This window comes from Aulostomus chinensis, chromosome 7 (genome assembly GCF_037954235.1).
Source record: "Aulostomus chinensis isolate RoL2024-O1b breed Wild chromosome 7, RoL_Achi_v1.0, whole genome shotgun sequence".
Classification (NCBI taxonomy): Eukaryota; Metazoa; Chordata; class Actinopteri; order Syngnathiformes; family Aulostomidae; genus Aulostomus; species Aulostomus chinensis.
This window is the reverse complement of record NC_141326.1, coordinates 5,895,060-5,918,022: the sequence shown is the minus strand read 5'-3', so window position 1 is coordinate 5,918,022 and position 22,963 is coordinate 5,895,060. Positions and strand designations below refer to the sequence as shown.

Below are 22,963 nucleotides of genomic sequence, written 5' to 3'. Positions count from 1 at the left end.
AACCACCTAAACACACCTTATGTAGCCTACACTAATACAGGCATCACAAATTTGTTTCGATGATTCCATTTCATTCTGTTCAGATCTGACAGTACTTTCTCAGTGAGTATTCATTGTAGCTAATTGTTAAATATTCTTTACATTTACAATGATCAAACAACTACAATTTATGTGTTCCTCAAAGTGACAAACATCAAAAACTACAAATACATTTAAATTTATTCATTTTATTGTATTTTAGGCATGTATTTTTCAAATTATCGATGTTTCCCCGTTGAATCAAAAGTTGAATCATTTAGTTTGAATAAAATTGTTTTTAAATGCATGTAAAAATGTTAGTCCAACTGACATCATATTTTTGTGAAGTTGAACTGTCATGTCTTGGTAATATGGATGAGAATCAAATTACTCTAGCATCTTTGTGCTTCAATCAGCTCCAAATCAGCATGGTGTTCTGTGCATATTCCATAGCTCCCTGCCATGTTAATCTGAAAGCTTTCCAGCTATCAGTGAAGGGGGGGGGGGGTATCATCATCATGGCAGGTGAACAACACGTTGTGTTTCTTGAAGACTCTCTGAATTTCAGTCTGCAATTCAACAGGCTTGCCACTCGTTAAAGTTGGTACATTTTGTACAGTAGGTGACAAAAAAAAGTGAACTGGTAGAGTACAACTAGCAGTTCATGAGGTAGACATACTGAGGCAATTAAATTGATCCACCCCTGCTCCTGCACTTTAGGACAATGACAATAGTCCAATTAAATGGCCCAATAAAGCTGTAACTATTAACTCGACTGCAACGCTACATGTAAACACACTTATTATATCATTTATCATTGGTAACCTGATATGCTGAGTCTCAGGCAGCTTGATACAAGCAGGCTAGTTTACAGTGTTGCAGCTTTTCCTGGGACTGTTTAGTCTAGAATCTTTGGTGCACACTGGCCCTATTTACCTTTGAAAACATATGTCTGTGTTGTAATCAGAATAAAATGACCATCAAAGAATGTATTGAATGTTCAGACGTTACTAAGGGACACGCAAAGAAAGCATTGTTTACATTAGCTAAGTAGTGTAATGTGGGATTCATCAAGTCAAGGGTCAAATTTGCTTTCTTTAAAAAAGGCGATTCAAAAATATTGGACATAAAACACAATCGTCATTTTCATTTTATACGAACAAAGCAAGATAATTGAACAAACTAACATGAATAAGCAGAAAAAATAAAGAGAGAATAACTGAACTATTCACACATCCAGTCTCCCTTCCAATAAGTTGAAAAATTCAAAAAAAAAAACCCACCCTAAAAACAAAAAACCTTTAGATTAAACTAAATTCTTCAGAGAGAACCTTATATTGTTGAGGTGATGCATCTTTATCGGTTCACTGAGCCACAATTTTATAGTGGGGCACTTCTACATTAGTGAAAATGAATATTAAGTATTTGCAGCTTAAGTTAACTAGTTAATTAAAACTAAAAGCTAAAAAGAAAAATAATGACATTAGCTCTCATAATCTACTGAAACACATTGCTGTGAGAGAGCAATGAAGAAGGTTTCTTGGTCATAGCAACTTAACGAACCACACATTGGTTTGCAGTCAATTTTTCACAGAAGACTGTTTCAACAACTGGCAACAGAAAAAAATTGGGCTTGCCACCAAGTTAAATTTGGAGTTGGATGCTATGCCTTCCATCAAGACAGCATCAAGTGGACAGCCTGTATCTTTACCAGAATGTTTATTTTTTTCTGTCGGGTGCAAATAATTCAACCGAGCCTGCCCACCAGGTCCTAGCCACCTGGTCCTAACCAGGTGACCCACCATCGGAAGACCCTTGCTGGCCCTGATTGTCAAGTACAATCGGCGTTTCAGGCAGATGGTTCCTCTGGCACTGTGGGTTTGCCTCTATTGGCTGTCCTCTTTCTGATCACCGACAGCCTCAGAACGAAACAGAGACGTCCCATCTGCCCTTGCCATGGAGCCCCACCAGTGTGTTCAGTCCTTTCTCTGTCCCTGCGTGTAGGTTTTAACTCTCCTTTGAACACAACATTTGTCCAGACCTGCATGTTGGGTGTACCCTTGCTGTGACGTTCACAAGGGAGGGCACCGAGCAGAGCTGTGTCCGCCCACAACTCAGATGCGAATTCCTAATGAGCTACTGGCACTCTGGAGAAACAGAGTCCTGCAAAGTGGCACAGGTTTTGTTATTTTGGTTAAAAACTTCATAATCACGATTTAAAGAGCATAAGAACACTTTAAAATAGCTAAAATGAGGATTAGAGTGGGTCTTTAAATGAATGGCGAGTATAAATTTTGGTGTATAAATCAATACAAGCATCATTCTTTCAGCTTTAGCCAGGTTTTAACTAGACCTGTCAGTCGATTAAAAAAAATTATCCGATTAATCACATGATTGTCCATAGTTAACTCATGATTAATCACATATTTTTTATCTGCTCTAAATCTATCTTAAACTGCTATTTTTAATTTTTTTAATTAATCATATCAACATGGAAGTAGGCAAATAGTTGCTTTCTGCAGAGGCAGCATGTTTATTAGTGTTGGAGCAATGTACTGTCCAGAAGTACAAACAAAACAAGAGGTCCATCATCCATCCATTTTCTTCCGCTTATTCCTATCTAGAGTCACGGGGGGGCTGGAGCCTATCCCAGCGGATGCGGGTGAGAGACGGGGTTCACCCTGGACAGGTCACCAGTCCATCACAGGGCCAACATATATAGACGAACAACCATTCACACTCACAGTCACACCTACGATCAATTTAGAGTATCAATCAGCCTAGTCCTCAATTGCATGTCTTTGGACTGTGGGAGGAAGCCGGAGAACCAGAGAGAACCCATGCAGGCACAGGGAGAACATGGAGACTCCACACAGAAAGATCCCGTGCTGGAGCCGGGACTCGAACCTGGAACCTTCTTGCTGTGAGGCAACAGTGCTAACCACTGCACCACCGTGCCACCCGAAAACAAAAGATGCAGAGGGTAAAAAAAAAAAAAAAAAACCTCAAGCCCAGCAAATATAATAGTAATGATTACTAGTACTAACTTAAGTTCTTGAACTATGAAGCCATTAACACAAAACGATGACCCTCATGCATTGCATCGAATTGTGATGCACAGAATGAATAAATAAAATAAAAACAATGAATAAAGTGTCCATTAAACAGGGGCAGTGCAATACAGAACAGGACTCAAATGATATAGTGGGGATATTGCGGGTGGTGGACGCCTCCAATGGTGTCCGTCGTGCCAAACAATCCAGCGTGATTTGTTTTATGCCAGAAGGGAGCGGAGGGCTCTCTGCATCAGCTGTATGCTTCACGGACAAGTGGTACTTGAGACTGCTGTACTCCGGTGGAAACTTAATTCAGCTTTACAGTGTATGCATGTCACTTTTTTCCTGTCGAGACTGCCAACTGGCAGGGCTTTGAAGTTGAACTTTCCATTTAAAACTGACGTATTCTTTTCCATGTTAGTCCTACCTTAATGCTCACCTGCTCTCGTTTTTTTTGTTGTTGTTTACAAGCTGCAACCAGCAGCATTTCGTGTGTGTGACGAGTGGTATGTTCATTTCTCGTTTCCCACAAACTACGGCATGGCCAAAGGGTCAAAAAGCACTGTGCGCGTTAATCACGATAAAAAAAATTATCGGCGATAAAGAGACGTTGGGTTAACTAGTTAAGAAAGCGTTAACACTGACATCTATAGTTTTAACACATCTATATCTTATTTGGATCATCCAAAGCATCCAGGACTGTACCAAAGAAACACATTGTCATGATGTGAGATTCCATTAACTGACAAATATAGGTAATTCACAATGTAGATTATTCTCTCCAATGAAAATCTGTATCGTTCATAGAGCGTCAGCAAAAGTCAGGGGGGTTTGTCGGTCCCTTAAAACCATGGAACCTTCCACAAGCATGTTGACCACTTGAAAAGCTGTAAACCTGCTCCACAGTAGGTAGTAGCAAAAGTTATTGGGGTAATACAGGGCTGAAAAGTGACCTCGCAGTACAGAAAACCACAAAACCGACTCTGAAGTGAACCTAAACCTTCTAATCCTACTCTGTTCAAGCCACTGTTCAGTTCACTGTCATAGCTGATTGTTTTTCATTCAACAATCCATTGCTGGGCCATTCAGTGAAGAATTTCAGCCAGACTCTTGATACATACAATTTGAATCCAGTCCGTCACACTAGTTACAACCAGTCTCAAATTAAGACCTCCATTCATTTGTTGTGATGGGAAAATGAGATCAAAATGAGCTGGCATTAGAGTTTGTTTCAGGAGCTCAAACATCAAGAGGGAACTTGGAGCAGAGACGCTGCCTCTGCATGCTTCAATAATCACTGACTCACTATTGCCTCTTAAAAAAAGTGGCGTAATAAGATGGTTGTAACTGTTGGAGACATTATTTCATGAAAATTTGTGTTACATACAACATTAAACAACTTATATATACAAACGTGTTAAAAGGTTAAAAAAGGTTAATAAATAAGTATAAATTCACAACACTAGTTTAGGCAGTTAAAATGAGCTTTGTTGTGAATAACTTGTGTGAGAAAGTGTCAAGCCGAAAGCGCTTAATGTGAGGATATTTTATTTTGAAAGCGCACTTGGCACTGTTACATGAGGAACTGTGGGTAAACCACACTCACAGAGTGGGAAGTTCGGACACATTGTTAGAGTTTACCAAAGAGACAATCTACACTGTGTTCCAGGTGCACACAGGAACTGTACTTTGTTTTCTGTGTTTACTTTTTGTTTTTTTTCAATGTGATGTGAGCATACAGTATTCTGTTTATTTATTTGTGCTGTGTTAGCCTCACACAGACTTTTATGCTTAAATCCAAAGTTTTCATGGTGTCTAAAGATTGAATGTGTCATCGGTGGAGAGGGAGGAAAATTAAAAGATAAATCTTGACATCAGTATGATTCGTGGCCTATTTTGAAGAACAAATGTAGCTACAATAATGCTAGCTTGTTTTCACAGAAAACATCTTTTAAAGGTCAGATCAGTGTTGCTCGGTTTTCTGTAGTATTTCAAAAAACTCATAGTCCTTAAAATACCTGCTGAAGACCCCTGAAAGACCCCCCAGAACCTTTCTTCATGCAGTGTATCGTTGCTACTGGTCATGGGCTTAGAATTCCCAAAATGAAACTTAGTTCATCGTGCTATCAAGTGGAATAAAGACCATAAGGGGAAAGAAATATGTAGAATCAGAAAATTTAGAGCAAATTTTAAAAATTCCTTCATATCAAGACCTGCTATATCATAAAATACAAGAGCTATAGGGTAGATTTCCTGAGCAATTTCTTCCTTTCTTCTGTTTTCAACTCTCCCTCTCCTTTTTTTTGATGGCCATTCCCTCGGGTCAAGCTCAGCTCAATATTGTAAAAGATCTCCTCATCAATAATTCACAAATACTTAGTGCCCACTTCACATGAAACGTTGCCTGACTGTCTCACTCTCTGTTTGCTTCACTTCTTCCTAGCACTATTTCTCTTCAACCTATTCTGGTACCCTTACCTTCTCAAAGCTATTTTTCCTTCCTCTGAATCTCTCGTCTTGCTATTCTTTCTGCTTCAGCCTTTATCTCAATATCTCTCTTTTTGTGTTTCTTTATTCTTCTTCTTTCTGTTCTTCTGTCTTTTTGAGGCATCTGTGCTTAGTCAGAAAGACATCATTAATTGCAACCTCTTTCCTGCTTTTGGCTGAGAGCAGGTGTTCTATAATGATCCATGTGACTAGTAATGTTTTGTGTCATTTCACTTAAGGGTGCACAAAATGTTGTTGGCTGACATCACTTCTGTTGACAATTGCTGTAAATACCAAACAAAAACAGAGCCGTGTTTCTGTAAATGTCATGAACGCACATCGACATGGAAAGTGGATCTGTGCCGCGCTTATGTCGCTAAGATGAGTGAGCAAACTCTGTTTGGTGAGTAAATTTATATTCTTAGTCTTTATACAATAGCTTTACAATATAAGGTTGTGAGTTACAGCTGATAGATTTAAAATTCTTTTGTTAGGTTATGAGTTATCACAGATATATTGAAAATTATTTTATGAGCTTATGCGAAAGAGATACTCCTTGTATAATTTGTCCTTCCTGGAATCGAAGCGAGTGCTAGCTAGGACCTGTAGATTAAGCTAAACATAACAAACTGTTACATTGAAAAATGGCTTACGAGTGACATAGCTCAATCGACTCTGCTTATTCCCCAATGTATGCACATGCACGAACCCCCCATCCCCAACCATCTTTTTGGTGATTGGCTGGAACGTGGTTTGTTATGTTTATGTGCACATCCTATGCACTCAGTGGTTTGTTTGCTGTTTGTGAGCCCTGTGTTGTCTCCAGAGGCTGGATTTTTTCATTGTGAATTCAGGGGGCAGGCAGGCAGGCGGATCTAGGGTAAGATGCCTATAATTTGTGACAAAAATGAAATCCCTCTGAAACCATGCAACAAGGCTTAGTGCACCTTTAACTGGCAATCTAATTAGTGTCTTGACAGCACTCACTGTAAATCACTGTAGGCTAACATTGTAAGCAGCCATCGTGGCCACAGTGTCTGAGTTTCTGCTGTCATGAGTGGCAGAAACACATCTAATTCACTTAAACAAATTTTTGAACTTATCTTAGTAATCAGAATACAACACCCACACACAATTAGTGTCAATTCTAACACAGGAGGTTGAAAACGACAGAAGAGCAGTCGCATAGCACATGGTGAGATGATGCATGCACTGGTGTGTACTGTTGGAAAATGAGATCTGACTGCTGCTGTGCACTTGGGCTGCTTGCACCCTGAGCATGAGAATTAATCATGTTGCCATCTGTAACTCCACAATGGCTTCCATTTGTATCACTTATTATTCATGTTAACAGTGAATGCATCTCTAATTTGCCTGGTGCTTCCACTTCATGTACCAGCACTTGCAGACACAAAACTGAAGATATTCCCCAGCTGAAGCTAAAAATTGTGAAATTAAGATAAGACATCATAGCAGAATTTAAACAGGAGTTTTAAGATGCTGAAATCATTATTTCTGTATCAGCAATTGATAAATGTGTATCATAAAAAATGTTTGTCAGAGACTAACAAATCCTAATCTGATTTTCTAAGTCAACATATATCCCACCATTAAAAACACTGAAAGATTATCCATTTCTTCAAGAAAGCTGTAAATCCTCATTTAGTCTGGAACCAGCAAATATTTTACATTTTTACTTGAAAAAACATTACAGGCAAATCTCTCTACATTTAACTGTGGTTTATGTTTGTGTGGGTGACAGCATTCTAGTGCTGGCAGGAGGAACATACCGAGCATGCATTGTTGGTTTGAGCTCAATATTTCCAGTTAACTAATCTGAATATGGATAAATCATTTAATTGTGAGGCTTATTAATTTCCAGAAGTCGTGACACCAAATAGATCAATTTGTGATGGTTAATGACTCACTTTGTGGTTTTGTGATGCTCAACAAAATTTATCAACTGTCTTCACAGCGGAAATAGTAACAATGTAATGTTTTGTGCTGTTACTTTAAACAAAATGATCTGATTCTTATCAGTAAAAAAAGCCATGATTGGCCCAGATATGAATCGTGACATTTAAAGTCTTTATACTGGTTGATGGGACCATTTCAATGTGGAACCTGTAAATGTCAAGAAACTGATCATTCCTTCATTACTAAAAAAAAAAAAAGTTACAAGGCTACTTATTACTTTTTAATAAGAAGTGGAGATATCACTTGTTCATCACGATCAAACAGCTGCAGAATAAGAAAATAGCCCTGCAGCAAATGCTAAATTTAACTCTTTATGGTTATATGATGTAAAAAGTGTATACAAATGAAGTCCTTTGTACTATAGATAAAAATAAGAAGTCATTACCACTTTGATAAGTTTTTTAATATGGTTTTTGAGGATGATACTTAATTGGTTTTGTCAGGGGTCATTTATTCTAGGAAGGGCTCAGCCTTTGCTGCATTTGTTCTGATCACTAATTTGTTGATCATCAATCAGAATCAGAATACTTTATTCATCCCCAAGGGAAATTCTGTTCGTAACAGTGCTCAACTCAACAATAAACAGGGAATGAAAAAGAACAAGGCTATGCACATAGCGCACATAATGACAGAGAAGACTATGTACAAAGTGCAAAAGAGCAGTGTGCAAAAATAAGTAAGTACAATACTGTAAGTGGGTTGTTTACATGAATGAAGACAGTGCAGTGAGCATGGATGGTTGGCAGTGCAATCACAGAGATGCATTGTACAGTTTTACTGCCACTGGGAGAAAGGACCTTCTGTGTCGCTCAGTTTTTGAGGGGGGGGGGGGGGGTCTGAGTCTGTTGGTCCATGTACTCCTGTGTTGGACTGGGAGCTGATGGAGGGGGTGGGTGATGTTGTCCAGGATGTTAGTAGTAGTAGTTTCAGAAGCATCCTTCTCTCCATCACTTTCTCTAAGGGGTCCAGTTTCACCCCCACCACATCACCAGCTGTAAACCTGCATCTCCATCAGCTTCTCACCCGGCAGAGCCAGCCAGATGGTGTCAAAGGTGCCGGAGAAATTAAAAAACATGAGCCTCACAGAGGCTGCATGGTGGTGCAGTGGTTAGCACTGTTGCCTCACAGCAAGAAGGTTCCGGTTCGAGTTCTGGCTCGGGCACAGGATCTTTCTGTGTGGAGTTTGCATGTTCTCCCCGTGCTTGCGTGGGTTCTCTCTGGTACTCCAGCTTCCTCCCACAGTCCAAAGATATCAAGAGGGGACTAGGCTGATTGATACTCTAAATTGACTGTGGGTGTGACTGTGAGTGTGAATGGTTGTTTGTCTCTATGTGTTGGCCCTGCGATGGACTGGCGACCTGTCCAGGGTGAACCCTGCCTCTCGCCCGTTGATGCTGGGATAGGCTCCAGCCCCCCCCCACGACCCTTAATAATAGGATTAAGCAGAAGACAATGGATGGATGGATCCTCACAGAGCTGGCTGGCTGGTACAGGTGAGTGTAGACTCAGTTCAGCAGACAGACAGATTACTTTATTAATCCCTTTTGGACGTTCCGCCAGGGAAATTGCAAGGTAGATGATGACGTCATCTACTCCCAGATGGGGCTGGTAGGCGAACTGGAGGGGGTCCAGGGATGTGGTGACCATGGGCTGGAGCTGATCCAGAATCAGGCATTCCAGGGTCTTCATGACGTGGGACGTCAAAGCTACTGGTCTGAAGTCCTTATTGCTCCTGGGATGGGGCGTCTTTGGGACCGGAACCAGGCATGATGTCTTCCACATCACAGGGACCCTCTGGAGGCTGAGACTCAGGGTGAAGAGTTGATGTAAAACTCCACACAGCAGGGGGGCACAGGCTTTGAGAACCCCAGGCCTGACACTGTCGGGTCCTGCTGCCTTGCCTGAGTGGAGGTCTCTCAGCTGAGTCCTGACCTGACCTGACCTGAGTCCTAACAGTCAGGGACAATGGTGGTCCTGATGGGGAGGGGGGAGAGGTGGGGTCTAAAGGCTGAGGTGTACGCCTCCCTAATGTTGGTGTAACCCAGGATACTAGGCTCTATTTGGAAAAGTCCAGATTCCTCAATTTATTAAATAAATAAATACATAAACATCAAGGTTGATTAAATAAATAAGCCTAAAATGATTTTACATGGAATAAATAAATTAGTTCATGGTTAAAAATATTAAAAAGGGTCAATAAATAGGTTAAAAACATTAATAATACACAAATTATTATATCTGTTAAAAAGGGTATTTTATTTCATGTGAATGTGCCTTTAAAATAAAAAAAAAAGTGTAGTAAAAGATTGGGGTGACATGCGGAGTTCACTTGACGCAACGTAACAGATCACACGCATCAAGGTCAGGGGTCTCCTTCCGCTCTCTCTCTCTCTTCCGGACTTGAACGAAGTTAGCGGCAGGCGGACATTTCACTGCAGCTAGAATGAGCTTTTGGTGTAAGAGAGCAAGATTTTGGGAAGACGGATGCTGTTTTTAATTCTGCGCGGAGACCGGAGTCCTTTCTTTTTTTTCCTGTGGGTCGAGTTGCGGACTGTGATTCAAGAGGATGCGAGGAACCTGTAAGTTTTGCCATTAACGAGTGCGGTTAGCTAGCTTGTTAGCCGCTGCCTCGCTACGTTGCAGCTGAAAAAAACGGAAAAGAAGTCATGCTGAGCTCCCGTGCTGTCCCCGTTTCTTTTAAGTGAGAGCTGGACTGCTGATGAGCCGTGTGGGTGACATTTAATCTGAAGAAGTGTGTGTTTAAATACTGCTGAATTTCTGGTGAGTAAAATATAATATTAGCCTCATCAACAAAGTAAAATGTGTATAAGCTGGTGTAATATGCTAAAGTTAATGAGTTAAAGAGACGTTATTTCATGTTAATGTGTAAAAGACAAATTTTTTTTTTTTTACATGAGTGTGTTTTGTTTACATTGCTCTCACGCTGTTTTTTATGTGAGTGAGTAAAAAGAGAGAATAATTAATAAGCTATTTTGTTTCTTAGTAGTATTTCAAAATATGTTAAGTGAATTTAATGTACAAAAATAACAATTACAATGATGCTGGTTATATTTGTGCTTGTTTATATGCATATAGCTATGAAAAAGTGTAATTGTTATAAGGGCGTCATAGTGATTTATTTCTGGCCTATCATAGGCCGGGTCTTTTCTTTTCCATGGTTCAAGATGAAGATTTTCTTCTGCTGGGTTCTTCCCTGCTCTGTAAGGTAGAAGGCAAAGCCAAGTGGTTGTGGCGAGCCACCCAACAAGGACTGCGACCTTCTTATTTATTTTGGGTATAATTTGTGAAACATTGTGACTAAGCATATCTGTAAATGGACACTGTTTTTCTGTTTTTTTTCTACTTTTCTAGTTTTTACCAATATAATTCAATACACAAAAACCTACCTGTTGTCAATTGAATCCTTTACTCTGTCACTCATTACAATTTCAAATACCCCTTTCTCCTGTAGCGAATTTAGCCTTCTGATTTACTGGTCCATAGGGTTTTAATGTTAATGAGGGACGTATCTGTACCACCAGTCATTGCTGAGAACAGTCAAGGCTGAGGTGGGTATCATTAGCATAAAGCATGTCCAAAGTCTTCCCCTCCCTGGTTGGACAGTCCACATACTGAGTGAATGCTGACAGGGTTTTTGTCCATGTTGACATGGTTAAAATCCCCTGAAATGGGGATCCCCGACGTTTGTAGTTCCGCAACTGCTGTGTGGATGACGTCACACGCTGTTGTCAGGTTGGCGGACGGGTAGATGTAAACCGTTACAACGATGGCGTGTGAGATCTCCCAGGGCATGTAATATGGGCGCAGTCCAACGGCTAACAGTTCAAGGTTCGGGCCACATATGCGGTTTTTAACCGTGATATTATGGGGATGATACCACTTCACTTCATGAGAACAGCAAGCCCATCTCCTTTTCGCTTGCCGCATGCAGTGAAATCACGGTCGGCCCGTACAGTCTGGAACCCTGCCAGAGAGGGTGTTGTTGGGAACATCCTGGTGAAGCCATGTCTCCGTAAAGCACATGACACTGCACTCACGATACTTCTGTTGACTCCTGGCTAGCGCCATTAGCTCGTCCATCTTGTTCCCCAGTGACCTCATGTTTCCCATGATGAAAGAGAGGAGACACGATTGATATCTCCTCCTCTCCAGAAGATTCTGTTGGTACCGTTTTCTCTCTTGGTTAGTTCCTCCTCTGCAGCCTCAGTGTGTTCTCCTCTGGACTTCAGCAGGAATGTCCAGCAACTCGAGCTCTATGCCAGCCGGCATGAGCGAGATCAGCTGATCACTGGAGTAAACAACGCGTTCATAGAGTTGCTGGGTGACGGAGAGGCCACCGAACAAAAGTGTCAAAAAGATTATGTAAAACACAACCAGAACTCTCTCTACCAGCATCTTTAGAGAGGGCCAGTAACTACGAAGTTAAATCAAGGAACGAAATGAAGAAAAACAAGGAAAAAAGGAGGAAAAGTACTTAAAAAATATTGAGACAGAGCAATGATTACAGGCTGCTGTGCACCTCGCATGTGCACTACTTATGTGATGATGAACTTGCTATATTTAATTTCACTATAGTCATTTGTCCTTGAACCTTCCAACACTTATATTTCTTAAGATAATAGTAGAAAATCAGGCCTTAAGTAACCTCTCCCAATATCTTTGAAGAAAACTGAACCCTTTTTTTGAAACCCCCATGGGATGCGTGTAATGGGCTTCCTCTCTTTGACTTTTGACACAAGTTTGAAGTGACATTCCAGGCTCGCTGATTCTAATAAGGGGATAAATCCCCTGCCAGTGTGCCCAGTGGCTCCAGAGGCCTGCTGAGGAAACTGAAGAGTTGAAGGATAGCAAGGACTTTGTCTCTGAAGGACGCCAGATGATGATGAGTGAGAGTGAAAAAGAGGGAGGCTCTAAATCATAGTTGGGAGTTATTCAGTCTCCTATCTGTGATAAAAACTGCACACTTGCAGAGAAAGCAATGAATGCACACACACAAGACAGAAATGCCTTAGGCAGGAATGTTAGTGTCTTTTTTTGTACTAATTATCCAGCTCCCTCTACTTATCTGTCACATTCTAAGACAACATTAAAAGTGTGAAGATTAAAAATAAGACAGAGGGTTGTTAAAAGTCAGAAACTGTAGCTTTGTGGAAGCTCATTATCCATTCAAAGTAGATGTGCTTTTAAAATGCCCATCACATAAAACAGTGGGAGGGGGATCTATGCTTTAATATTCTCAAAGTTGGCTCCCAGCAACCCCAGGGGTCCTTAAGGGCCATCCACAACGTCCTCAGCAAAAATGAGAAATTGTGTGTTGCTTTCATTTCAAAGTATAGACAAGAAATCTGACATAGAATACCGATCTGACCTTTGAACATATCATTTAATAATGATATATAGAAATGTTGCTTTCCTGTCATTTAAAAAAAGATCATTTTGTTCCTTTGCCTGTTTCTAAGCCAGTATACTTATGGCATTTTCAGAGAAGAAATCCAGTGAAATTGTGGGGAAGAATGATTTGTAAACTGACTCACAAACTATTCCAAATGAGAAAAAAAGCCCGTAAATTGTTGAAAACCAGATCAAAACAAATCCAAATTTCAACAACATAAAAAAAACAAAAAAGCAACACAAAAATACAAACAATGTGCCAGCCTCAAGATAAAAATCAAGAAAGATGTATAAAAGTAATGAATTCAAAATAGGGTCTGCTGCTTGATGGACTTGGGCCAGAACATGACAATGTATTAAAACACTAACCCTGACAAAATCAAAAGAGATATCAAGATCAAATAAAAAGGGCATTATAAAAAAAGTAATTATTTTGGGCAGTAATGTTCTTTGGTCCTACTGACAAGAATCACAAGGAATCTACAAGTAGAAAAAACAACTACCAAACCAGTGAAATTAAAAGCTTCTCGAGGAGCTGAAAGAGCCAGTATATACACAAAACACAGCTGGAGTTCATGTATTAAAACTGTGCAACTTCATCTGTGTGGTGTTTACCGGAGTGAATGTCCAGGTGAGCTTCATGTGCTTGGTAGCTGCGTAGCTGCATTCCAGCAGTCTAGGTCTGCTGTTGACGTCCACCAGACACTTGTTGTCATCATCATCAATGGTTGGACTCAGCACTCCCAGGTGAAGCTGCTGGGAGCTGGTGTAGTACACATTCTGCTGGGAAACAGTAGAGGAGAAGTTTCATGATGACATGGCCTATAAACAGAAGGTTTTCAGAATTGCTCTTTGTGCAGTTGTGGAAAACATTGTGCTTTAGCAACAAAAAGTCTTGTACATAGCCCACTTTGCAAAACCAAGGCAGATTTTGAAAGAATGTCTTTACTGAGATGCTGCAGTCTAAGGCGACTGTTGTATTATTTGATAGCAATTAGACGTCTGTAACAACAAACACTCAAAATCTGAAAGCATCAATTCTTTGTGATTTTAGACTGATGGTTAAGTTGAACTGAAGAAATTCATTTGGTCTCATCCATGGGAATTTACACAAGGGGACTGTGTTTCTGTGAGTTGTGCATTTTGGCCTTAAAATTCTGAAAAGTTACAGTAAGCCTTGGGAATTTCTTTTTTCCAGGAACTACAGTACACCTGTCAAACATGTATAATGTTGTCTTCAGATCTTCAGATGTCCTCAGATGTGATGTAATTATTTTTTGTAGGGTAAGTACATTCCGAGTTTATGTAAAGATGTGAATAGAAACAAATACCTTCCTCCACAACATTCACAGAAAATTTTGAACATTAGTGAAAAGTTCATTTAGAAATAAACTAAACTTACTACTGCCAGAGCCAAACTAAATTCAGAAAGTGAGAATTTGGAAAATTGTTTATTTGTCATCTTGCAGACAGCCCTGAACAAGTACGATGCTCGGTAGAAATCTGCATCACGGTTTTATTTCAACATTATCCGTTTGTTGTAACTAAATCCCAGTGAAGTCTAATTTGGAGGGAGCACTCATCCATTGTTGGGTTTTACAGGAGGAGACAAATCTGGGGCTTCTGATGTTACAAATGGTGACATTGGTTTGAGGATGGACAAAAATGATGAAAGAAATAATGTATCAACATAGACAAAGTACATCTTTTACAGATGAGCAGGGCAGATATTTGTCACTTGATTGTATTTCCTTATTTTGCTTTAACTGTACAAGTAACGTAACAAGTAACCTTGCAAATTAAATTAACACGAGTAGCATGATGCAAAGTTAAAATTCAGTTTGCGTTTCATCTGAATACAACACAATAGTTACAAAGGTAAATTTTATTCAGAAGAGCTTCAAGGCCTGTTCCTAGAAGTACGAACATAAATTTAACAGTCTCAGATGTGATGTGGCGAAAACTACAATTTTTTTGGTTCACGTGCAATTGAACAACAAATCCATTTATCCATCCATTTTCTACCGCTTATTCTGTTAAGGGCTGTGGGGGGGGGGGGGGGGGGGGGGGGGGCTGGAGCCAATCCAAGCGGCCTTCAGGCGAGAGGTGGAGTTCACCCTGGACGGGTCGCCAGTCCATCGCAGGGCCAACACATACAAACAACCATTCACACTCACAGTCACACCTATGGTCAGTTTAGAGTATCCAATTAGCCTAGTCCCCACTTGCATGTCTTTGAACAGTGGGAAGAAGCCAGAGTACCAGAGAGAACCCACGCAGGAACAGGGAGAACATGCAGACTCCACACAGAAAGATCTCGTGCCCGAGCCGGGACTCGAACCCAGAACCTTCTCTCTGTGAGGCGACAGTGCACCACCGTGCTTTCCTCAACAACAAATCTATTTGCACAATTGATCTTTCAGGAGGCCAAAACAACAATTGATTAATCTGTGTTAGAGACTTCAAGGGAAATCCAAACCTTTGGAATGTGACAAAAAGCAAACAGTTGACTCAAACCATTATTTTGAAGACCGCAACTGGACTGTGTGTATAATGAACTGAGAGGAATAGAAAAAAAGGCATTTTTGGGATATGTGCTGTGTAGTGGTTAAGTTTAACGAAGGAACAAAGAAAGACGAAACAACAGCACTTCTTGAATTATAATCCCTACATCACAGTGGTGATGCACTTAATATGGTTACCAAACAATCTTGCATTTTCATCAGTCTTTCTTACAATACTTTCTTGACAGTTCGTAAGTATAACATCCTCAGACATGTTAACCTTCTTTCATATTAGTACCATTAGTACTTCATATTTCAATGCTTATAATTATCAACATTTGTAACTTTGACACAGATCTATACAGTTTTTCATTGTGGATTTCTAAGTATTTTTTACACAGTAATTACCATATTATTTATTTGCTTTTATCTCCCATTTTATTTTCTTTTATCTGTCATTTATTGATCTTTTCACAATTTATGCATCCTTATAATCATGCAGAGAAACCAAAAATACTTGAAATATTTCCCCATTGTAAATGTCAAGCTTTAGCCTATGTTCATTGATGATTCTGTCATAAAAGGAGGGAGTCCTGATATTTCTTAATGTTTTGTTTTGTTTTTTTCGACTCCACCAACACTTTCTGCACCTCTAAAAAGCCTTCTCCCTTTAAATGTTTTGAAAAAAGGTAACCTGTGACTGACCAAATTGAATTGGAAAAACAGAGGAAAAAGGAAGAACTGTTCACTGGCATGCAATGAAGAAGAGAGGTCATGGGAAAAAAAATGCAGATGCTGGTTACATATTAGCAGAAAGTAGGCATACTAATGAATGCAAATATTGGCCCAATTTTGAAGCTTGCAAAATATCTGAGGTAAATCAAACACACCTTAAGCAGCTGAAGAATTTCAATTGAATTCAGACATGTAATCCTGACAAAAGAATCTCAGACAAGCTGAAAAGAGTTAATGAAAAGAGCAGGTTCAAGGTTAACATGGGATCCAGACAAAAAAGTTAAAATATGTGCATAATGGAGGATAAAGCAAAGAAATGGCCTAGCTCAAACCAATTGGACACACTGGCAGTGTGTCAAGTCTAGTCAAGTCAAGTCGGTTTCATTTGTATGGCACCATATCCCAACAAAAGTTATCTCATGACACTTTAGTTGAATAGGTCTGGCACAAAAACTCTTTCAAATAATTTACACCCAACTTTTCTCCATGAGCAATCACATCTTGCAACATCGATGATGAAAACCTCCCTTTTAACAGGCAGGAAGGTCGAGCAGATCCAGGCTCAGTGGGAATGGCCATCTGCTTTGACTGGTTGTGGGGGGGGCAGGAGAGTGGAGCAGAGACAAAGACAGACAATGGAAAAAGACAGATTTACGTGTACATTGTGCAACAAAATTTATCCTCGGCATTTAACCCATTCTCTACAGCAGTAAACCAGTGAACCATCCAGATCTTTTGCCAGCACCTTGGTCAGGAGCAATTGGCCTAAGCTACATGTTTTGATGGTGTGGGAGAAGGGAGCACCTGGAAAAAACCCACATAGATATGGGGGTAACATGCAAACTCCACGCAGAAAGGACCTGGGATGACCAGGACTTAAACCTGGGATTTTCTTGCTGTGAGACAACAGTACTAACCACTATGCCATCATGAAACTTGACCTTCAGTGATAGGAGACACACTGTTAACAAATCAGGGCAGCTTTAAGAAAGATAGCAGCACACATAGATGTGAATGAGAATATGAGTATGTGTAGGGCTTTATTTCTCAGTGCATGCACACCAATAAAAGTGCTGAAACTTGCATGTGAGTCAATAGCTTGATACTCAACTCCCAAAAGAAGGCTTAACGTTATCTCCTCTCCCATCATGGCTTCCTAAAACCTCTAATAGAAGGATTATCATGGTGCTGTGTTAGATGGATACCAATCTCTCCTGATACATGTATACATTAACAGGCATGGGTAGAAGAACACCACCAAGGAATAAGTCTTGCTTGCAGGCGTTCTTCTACCCATGATGCGATGTGTCAGTTTTGATCTAAAAAGACACAATAAGTAATATTGTATGAAAGATGCAACAAGCACAGAGAGAGATCTTCCAACAATGATCCATAATTGGACAGCCTTTATGTAAACAAGACTTATTTTGACATAAATAAATTCTTGGCCAAGGATTCATGATTTCTTAGTGTCATTTGTCTGTCTTTTAGCAGGATTATGCAAACAAAAACTTGTTAAACTCCAATCAATCCATCCATTTTCTTCCACTTATCCTGCTAAGGGTTGCGGGGGGGCTGGAGCCTATCCAAGCGGCTTTCGGGCGAGAGGCGGGGTTCACCCTGGATAGGTCACCAGTCCACCGTAAGGCCAACACATAGAGACAGACAACCATTCGCTCTCACAGCCACACCTGTGGTCAATTTAGAGTATTCAATCAGCCTAGTCCCCATTTGCATGTCTTTGGACTGTGGGAGGAAGCCAGAGTACCGTAGAGAACCCACGCAGGCACAGGGAGAACATGCAAACTCCACACAGAAAGATCTCGTGCCCGAGCCGGGACTTCAACCCGGAACCTTCTTGCTGCGAGGCGACAGTGCGAACCACTGTACGACTGTGCTGCCCTCTCGTTAAACTCATTTCTTTGCAATTTGAAGGGTAGATGGGCCATGATCTACAGAAGAACCCATTAGGTTTTGATTTAATTTGGAATTGCACAATCCCTTTTTAAAAATTGTTGGCAGAATATCTCAAAAGCTAATGAGAAATTGCAATGATGTATCAAAAAGTAATAGGCAATCCTCTGGATCCTAAAAACTACCACAAATACTTTTACCTAAACACATTGTACCTGCTGTGTCCACATATGCCAGTAGGGCCTCATTTAGCAAAGTACATGCAACTGATGCACATTTGATGCAAAGCACGTGTGTTGGACAATTTGGGGAGAGAAGACTTGGCATCTGCCAATGCACTCATCACTGACACAAGCAGAGCTGAAAGATAGCACGAGTCAGAGGCAATTGGAATTTGGCCACAGGATACAGCCATTTGAGGTATTTTTCTCCTTATTGGAGGTTTGCACTCTCTGAGTGCTTTCTACTTATTACAGCTTCTGCCAAGAAGGTGATATTTTTTGGTGTTGCACGTCTGTTAGAATTATTAAATGAGAAACTAAGCCACCTTTTACTCTGACTCTTTGAACAACTTGTGGTCCAGAACCAGCTGACCTTCAAAGTATAGAAGGTTCCTATTGCATGAGCAGGTCTGTTATGTGTCTTGGACATAAACCCTCAAGGGATACATGGAATTGCAGTAAAATGCTGAAGTTGATTCTTTGAGAGAATGGAGGCCAAGAACCAGAATTATCGCTGAGCTTTTTGACCCTGGTTACAACTCTGGCTGCAGCATTCTGGAACAGCTGTATCAGTCTGTTAATAGAGAGATTTGTTATCAGACCATTACAGTCTGCTCGAAATAAAAGCTTACAATAGTTTCTCTAAATCCTGTTTTGTCATAAACTCTGAGGATGTTTTTATATTTATGTGACTATTGAAATTCAGATCTGAATTGAGGGTTACACCAAGTCCACAGTAAATTGTCAAAAACAACACTATTTGACAAAATACTTGATACAATGTATATATACAACAGTGTGAATTGAATTTTTGCTCAGTGCTGCTATGGGGTGGTGTTGTTCAATACACATTCTGGTCAGTGGTATAACAATACTAGAATGATAAATAGATCTGATCTCAACAACTCTTGATCTATTATCTATTTGAAAATGTAGATTACTAAATGGCTTTATAATTATAATTTGTGTGTGTGTGTGTGTGTGTGTGTGTGTGTGTGTGTGTATGTGTGTTTGTGTTTGCAGGGGTTGATTCGGGCTATTTGTTTTGGTGGAGGTCTGCACCCTTCAAGGTACCATGTAATTCAAGATTGTTTTCGTAATGGCTACAGTATGTATATGTTTCTTTTTCTAATTTTTGTCATATATTTTTTGTGGCCTCAATATGTAATATTATGTGTTTGCTACGTTTATGTGAAAGAGACTGTATAAACTCCTTTTGAGGACAGCAGGGGATGTCCTTAGACAGGCTGATCACTGGTGTTTCCCTCAGCCAGCTGCTTCAGTAATGAGAAGACAACACAAACACACCGTTAAACTGAAAGCTGCGCAAAGTTCTTGGCACAGATGTTCATCCAGATGAGTAGGAAAAGGTAGAGGAATCTGAGCATAGACAATGAGGATAACTCCAATAAAGTTGCTTTATTTATAGGTACAGATAATGAATAGTTTCCTGTTACTACAATAATGCTGCTAACACATACACATGCAGACACACACACACACACACACACACACACACACACACACACACACACACACACACACTGCTGGTAAAAAGTCTCAAAGGTCTAGTTTCTATCTGTATTGATCCAGTTGTAAACCAATCTAGGCTACATCAATATTAAGTTTCAGATGAAATTTCTATTACCTGCTTGATTTTCACTGTAATTTCTCACTATTTTGTTGAATAAATATTGTCTTAAGTTCTTTTGCAAGCCTTACATTCACCTCAAAGTCTAAAGCCACACTAGGTTTTGATATTTACTAAATGTCATTCAGAGATTAATGCAGGTAAGCGCTAAGAAACTGGATGGATGGATGAAATTCAGAGATGGTCCTTGGATGTGTTTGCACAGATGCACAGGCACAGAGCATAAACCACAATCCTAAAATACAATTATGGACGTTCTTTGCTTGCATAAATGCAACATGAAAACAATAAAAAAATAATCTCAAGGGGTTACTTTGTGGCATGCTCTTTATTTTCCTACAATGTTTATAATAAGTGACTTCTGTATCAGGCCAACATTACACTTTAGTTTGGTTTACAAAACTTTCCATATCCTTCCCTTTGTATAGATTCAAACAGTTCTAAACAGCTAAAAAAATTGAACAAGTAAGATAACAGCCCAACATATTTTATATGCAAAATACGATGATGGTTATTGTAACCAACTTGCCTTTGCTGGTGCTCTTGCCCCTGCACCTTTTCTGAGATAGCGGCATTTCTCTCTCCTTTCCTCCCTGAGGACACCTTCCTCCACACAGGGCCTAAATTGAGTGGCTGGTGTAGGTTTTCAAATGTGCACCGCCTTTCCTCAATATTTCTTCCATTTAAGCCCATGACATCTCAGGGGGGACAGAACCAGTGACCAGGTTGTCTGCCATTGCTCGTTCTGTTTGACCCAGATCCATCAGGATGCTGCCTCTGCCTGCTTTGTGATAGTGACTAACAGATGCTTCCTTGCCTGCCCTACAATCCCAAGCAATCAGAGTACTCTCAAAATCACCTGCCCTGCAAAGACCCTGCAGCCAACTTCCACTGGCAGATTCCAGGTATTCCAACCCCTCTGAAGGCTCTTGAGGATGAGGGCCTGATATTTTCTCAGCTTTTGTTTGTGTGCCTCCTTCATTCTCTCTTCGCAGGGTACTGTTAGCTCAATAAGGACCACTTGTTTGGTGCCTTTAGACCAGGACAATATCGGGTCCAAGGCTAGTATGGCTTACCTCTTCTGGGAATTTCAGCTGTTTCTTACAGTCTGTCAGCATCTCCCAATTGTTTGGAGGATTCCATTTCTTCTTGTCTCTGCTGATGACCTGAGAAAATGTATGAAACCTTGGCCTTTTGGAAGTTGTTTTGCCATCTTTCTTGGGTTGCTCCTCACCCGCAGCTACTTGTGTCAGAGTCTTGTCATGTAGCCACCTGAATTTAAAGATGCCAAACTTGACCGACACAAGGAAAGGACATGCTCAAGGTTCGCTGTTTTTCTGCAGAGAATGCCGCTGGGGTTCTCTGCCAATCCATACATGTCGAGGTTTGATGGAGTAGGCAGGTGTCATACGTGGAGCACAACAGGAACTTGATCCAGTGTCCTCCCAGGTCAGTGCCCTCTCTCCTATGCTCTCCCAGTTTGTCCAGATGCCCTGCTTGTTCATGTCTACCACCTTGACATGTTGGCTTTCCTCTTCTTCCTTGTAAACCCCCCTTTGTACCATGCCATAGCACTTGTTTGAGTTAACCTTGCTCTAACTTGTCCTTATGGAGCAATCCAGGCTGGGCCTGCCCTTGTCACAAAAATATTAGCATGATGCAGACAATCCTACTCCTCCCTCAGTGGTTTGGTTGCTGACTACCTATGATATGTTATCTGCCTGGGGTTGTAGGGAGTTTTTGGTACAGCCATGCTACTGCTATTATTACAGAAATGAGTAAATAAAACGAATCAAAATGAAACAAAATGCTGGATCGTCACATACAATACATTGAACGCCATCCTTGCCCAATCGACGAGCTTGACTAAGTCCTCCAATATCTATCCTTGATTTTGGATAAATGGTCTGGTCATCCATGAATGCTCTGATGGTCATTTGTTGGTTTCCAGCACTGCAACCCGACCTAACTTCTTTGCTGACTCCATAAGTAGGTTCTGTCTCTGCGAAGTTTCCACAGGAAGACTGAATGCTGAACATGTCAAAGTAGATGTATAGATGTAGTATGTCCATCCTTAATAATAATTATAATGATTAAAAAATATTGCAGCATTCAATTATTACTAGATTTCAAATGTTAATGTTCTTATCTGAAAGCTTGCCATATAAACTCAGTGGTGATCAGCTATTGCTCAAAGGCAAGAAAAGGCAAAAGAAACTGTCAATGTTTTGGACAGAACATTACCCTACAGGTTGTGGACGAGGAAGGCAAGTCCACTGCCTCATGTTTTTAAGCTGCCCTATGACACAACACAATATTACTGTATCAGTGGGGAGAGCTTGGTGTGCTCTGCCAAACAGCTCACCCTTTGAAATTTTCTCTAACGGATCATCCACCACTGAAAGGGGTCCATTTCACTGTCTGCATTTGGTGTCAGCAAGTAATTATCAAACTCCTTTTCCATTTTCTCTTTATTTAGTTTATTTATTCAAAATATGTTTTTATTTAATCTTGTGCCGGTGGGGTATGATTCCTTACAGGGACTGCACATTGATTGTTTCTTCTCTGTGTGTAGCACACAGCTCCTCCCTCCTCCTGCGTTCTCTGTTCTGCTTGTAGTGGACGTGTCCTAGTTTCCCTCCAGTGTCTCAGACTCTGCTTTCATTTTGATGTCATATATATATATATTTTTTTGGCTTGATGTATTGTACCTTGAAGCACTAGTGTTGCCACATCAAGCAGGTCATCAGTTTTCTGTTCTGCGTACTTTAAATTAACGTATGCCCTGCCCGTAAACTTTACGTCGTTTGTGAGCTGTGTTTCATATTCTGACATCTTCAGAAGCTGTATTCTGAAGAATAAAGATTTGGTTTGTGGTACAACACATTCAAAAGTGATTCATTAAAAAGTGAATCAGTGACATCAAGTGGTGAATTCAAGGCCTAATACACAGACTTTGGTGGCAACCAATTGCCTAGTCCTTTTATC

The 22,963-nt window shown here is 40.3% G+C and overlaps 1 protein-coding gene and 1 long non-coding RNA gene across 4 annotated transcripts in view; one reads left to right on the top strand and one right to left on the bottom strand.

The window, feature by feature from the left end:
- LOC147258400 (polypeptide N-acetylgalactosaminyltransferase 18-like) overlaps positions 1-22,963 on the bottom strand; it is a 196,271-nt gene that overhangs the window by 13,314 nt on the left and 159,994 nt on the right. For 2 of the 3 annotated variants that reach the window (XM_086208252.1, XM_086208254.1), the window contains one exon: positions 13,566-13,733. In XM_086208252.1, the coding sequence (XP_086064378.1) occupies positions 13,566-13,733 (168 nt within the window). The remainder of the gene's footprint in view (positions 1-13,565; positions 13,734-22,963) is intronic. The other variant, XM_086208253.1, reaches the window with a different exon arrangement.
- LOC147258403 (uncharacterized) lies at positions 9,918-10,934 on the top strand. The gene is made up of 3 exons (XR_015116940.1): positions 9,918-10,117; positions 10,241-10,319; positions 10,695-10,934. It is a non-coding gene; the product is annotated as an uncharacterized LOC147258403 (long non-coding RNA).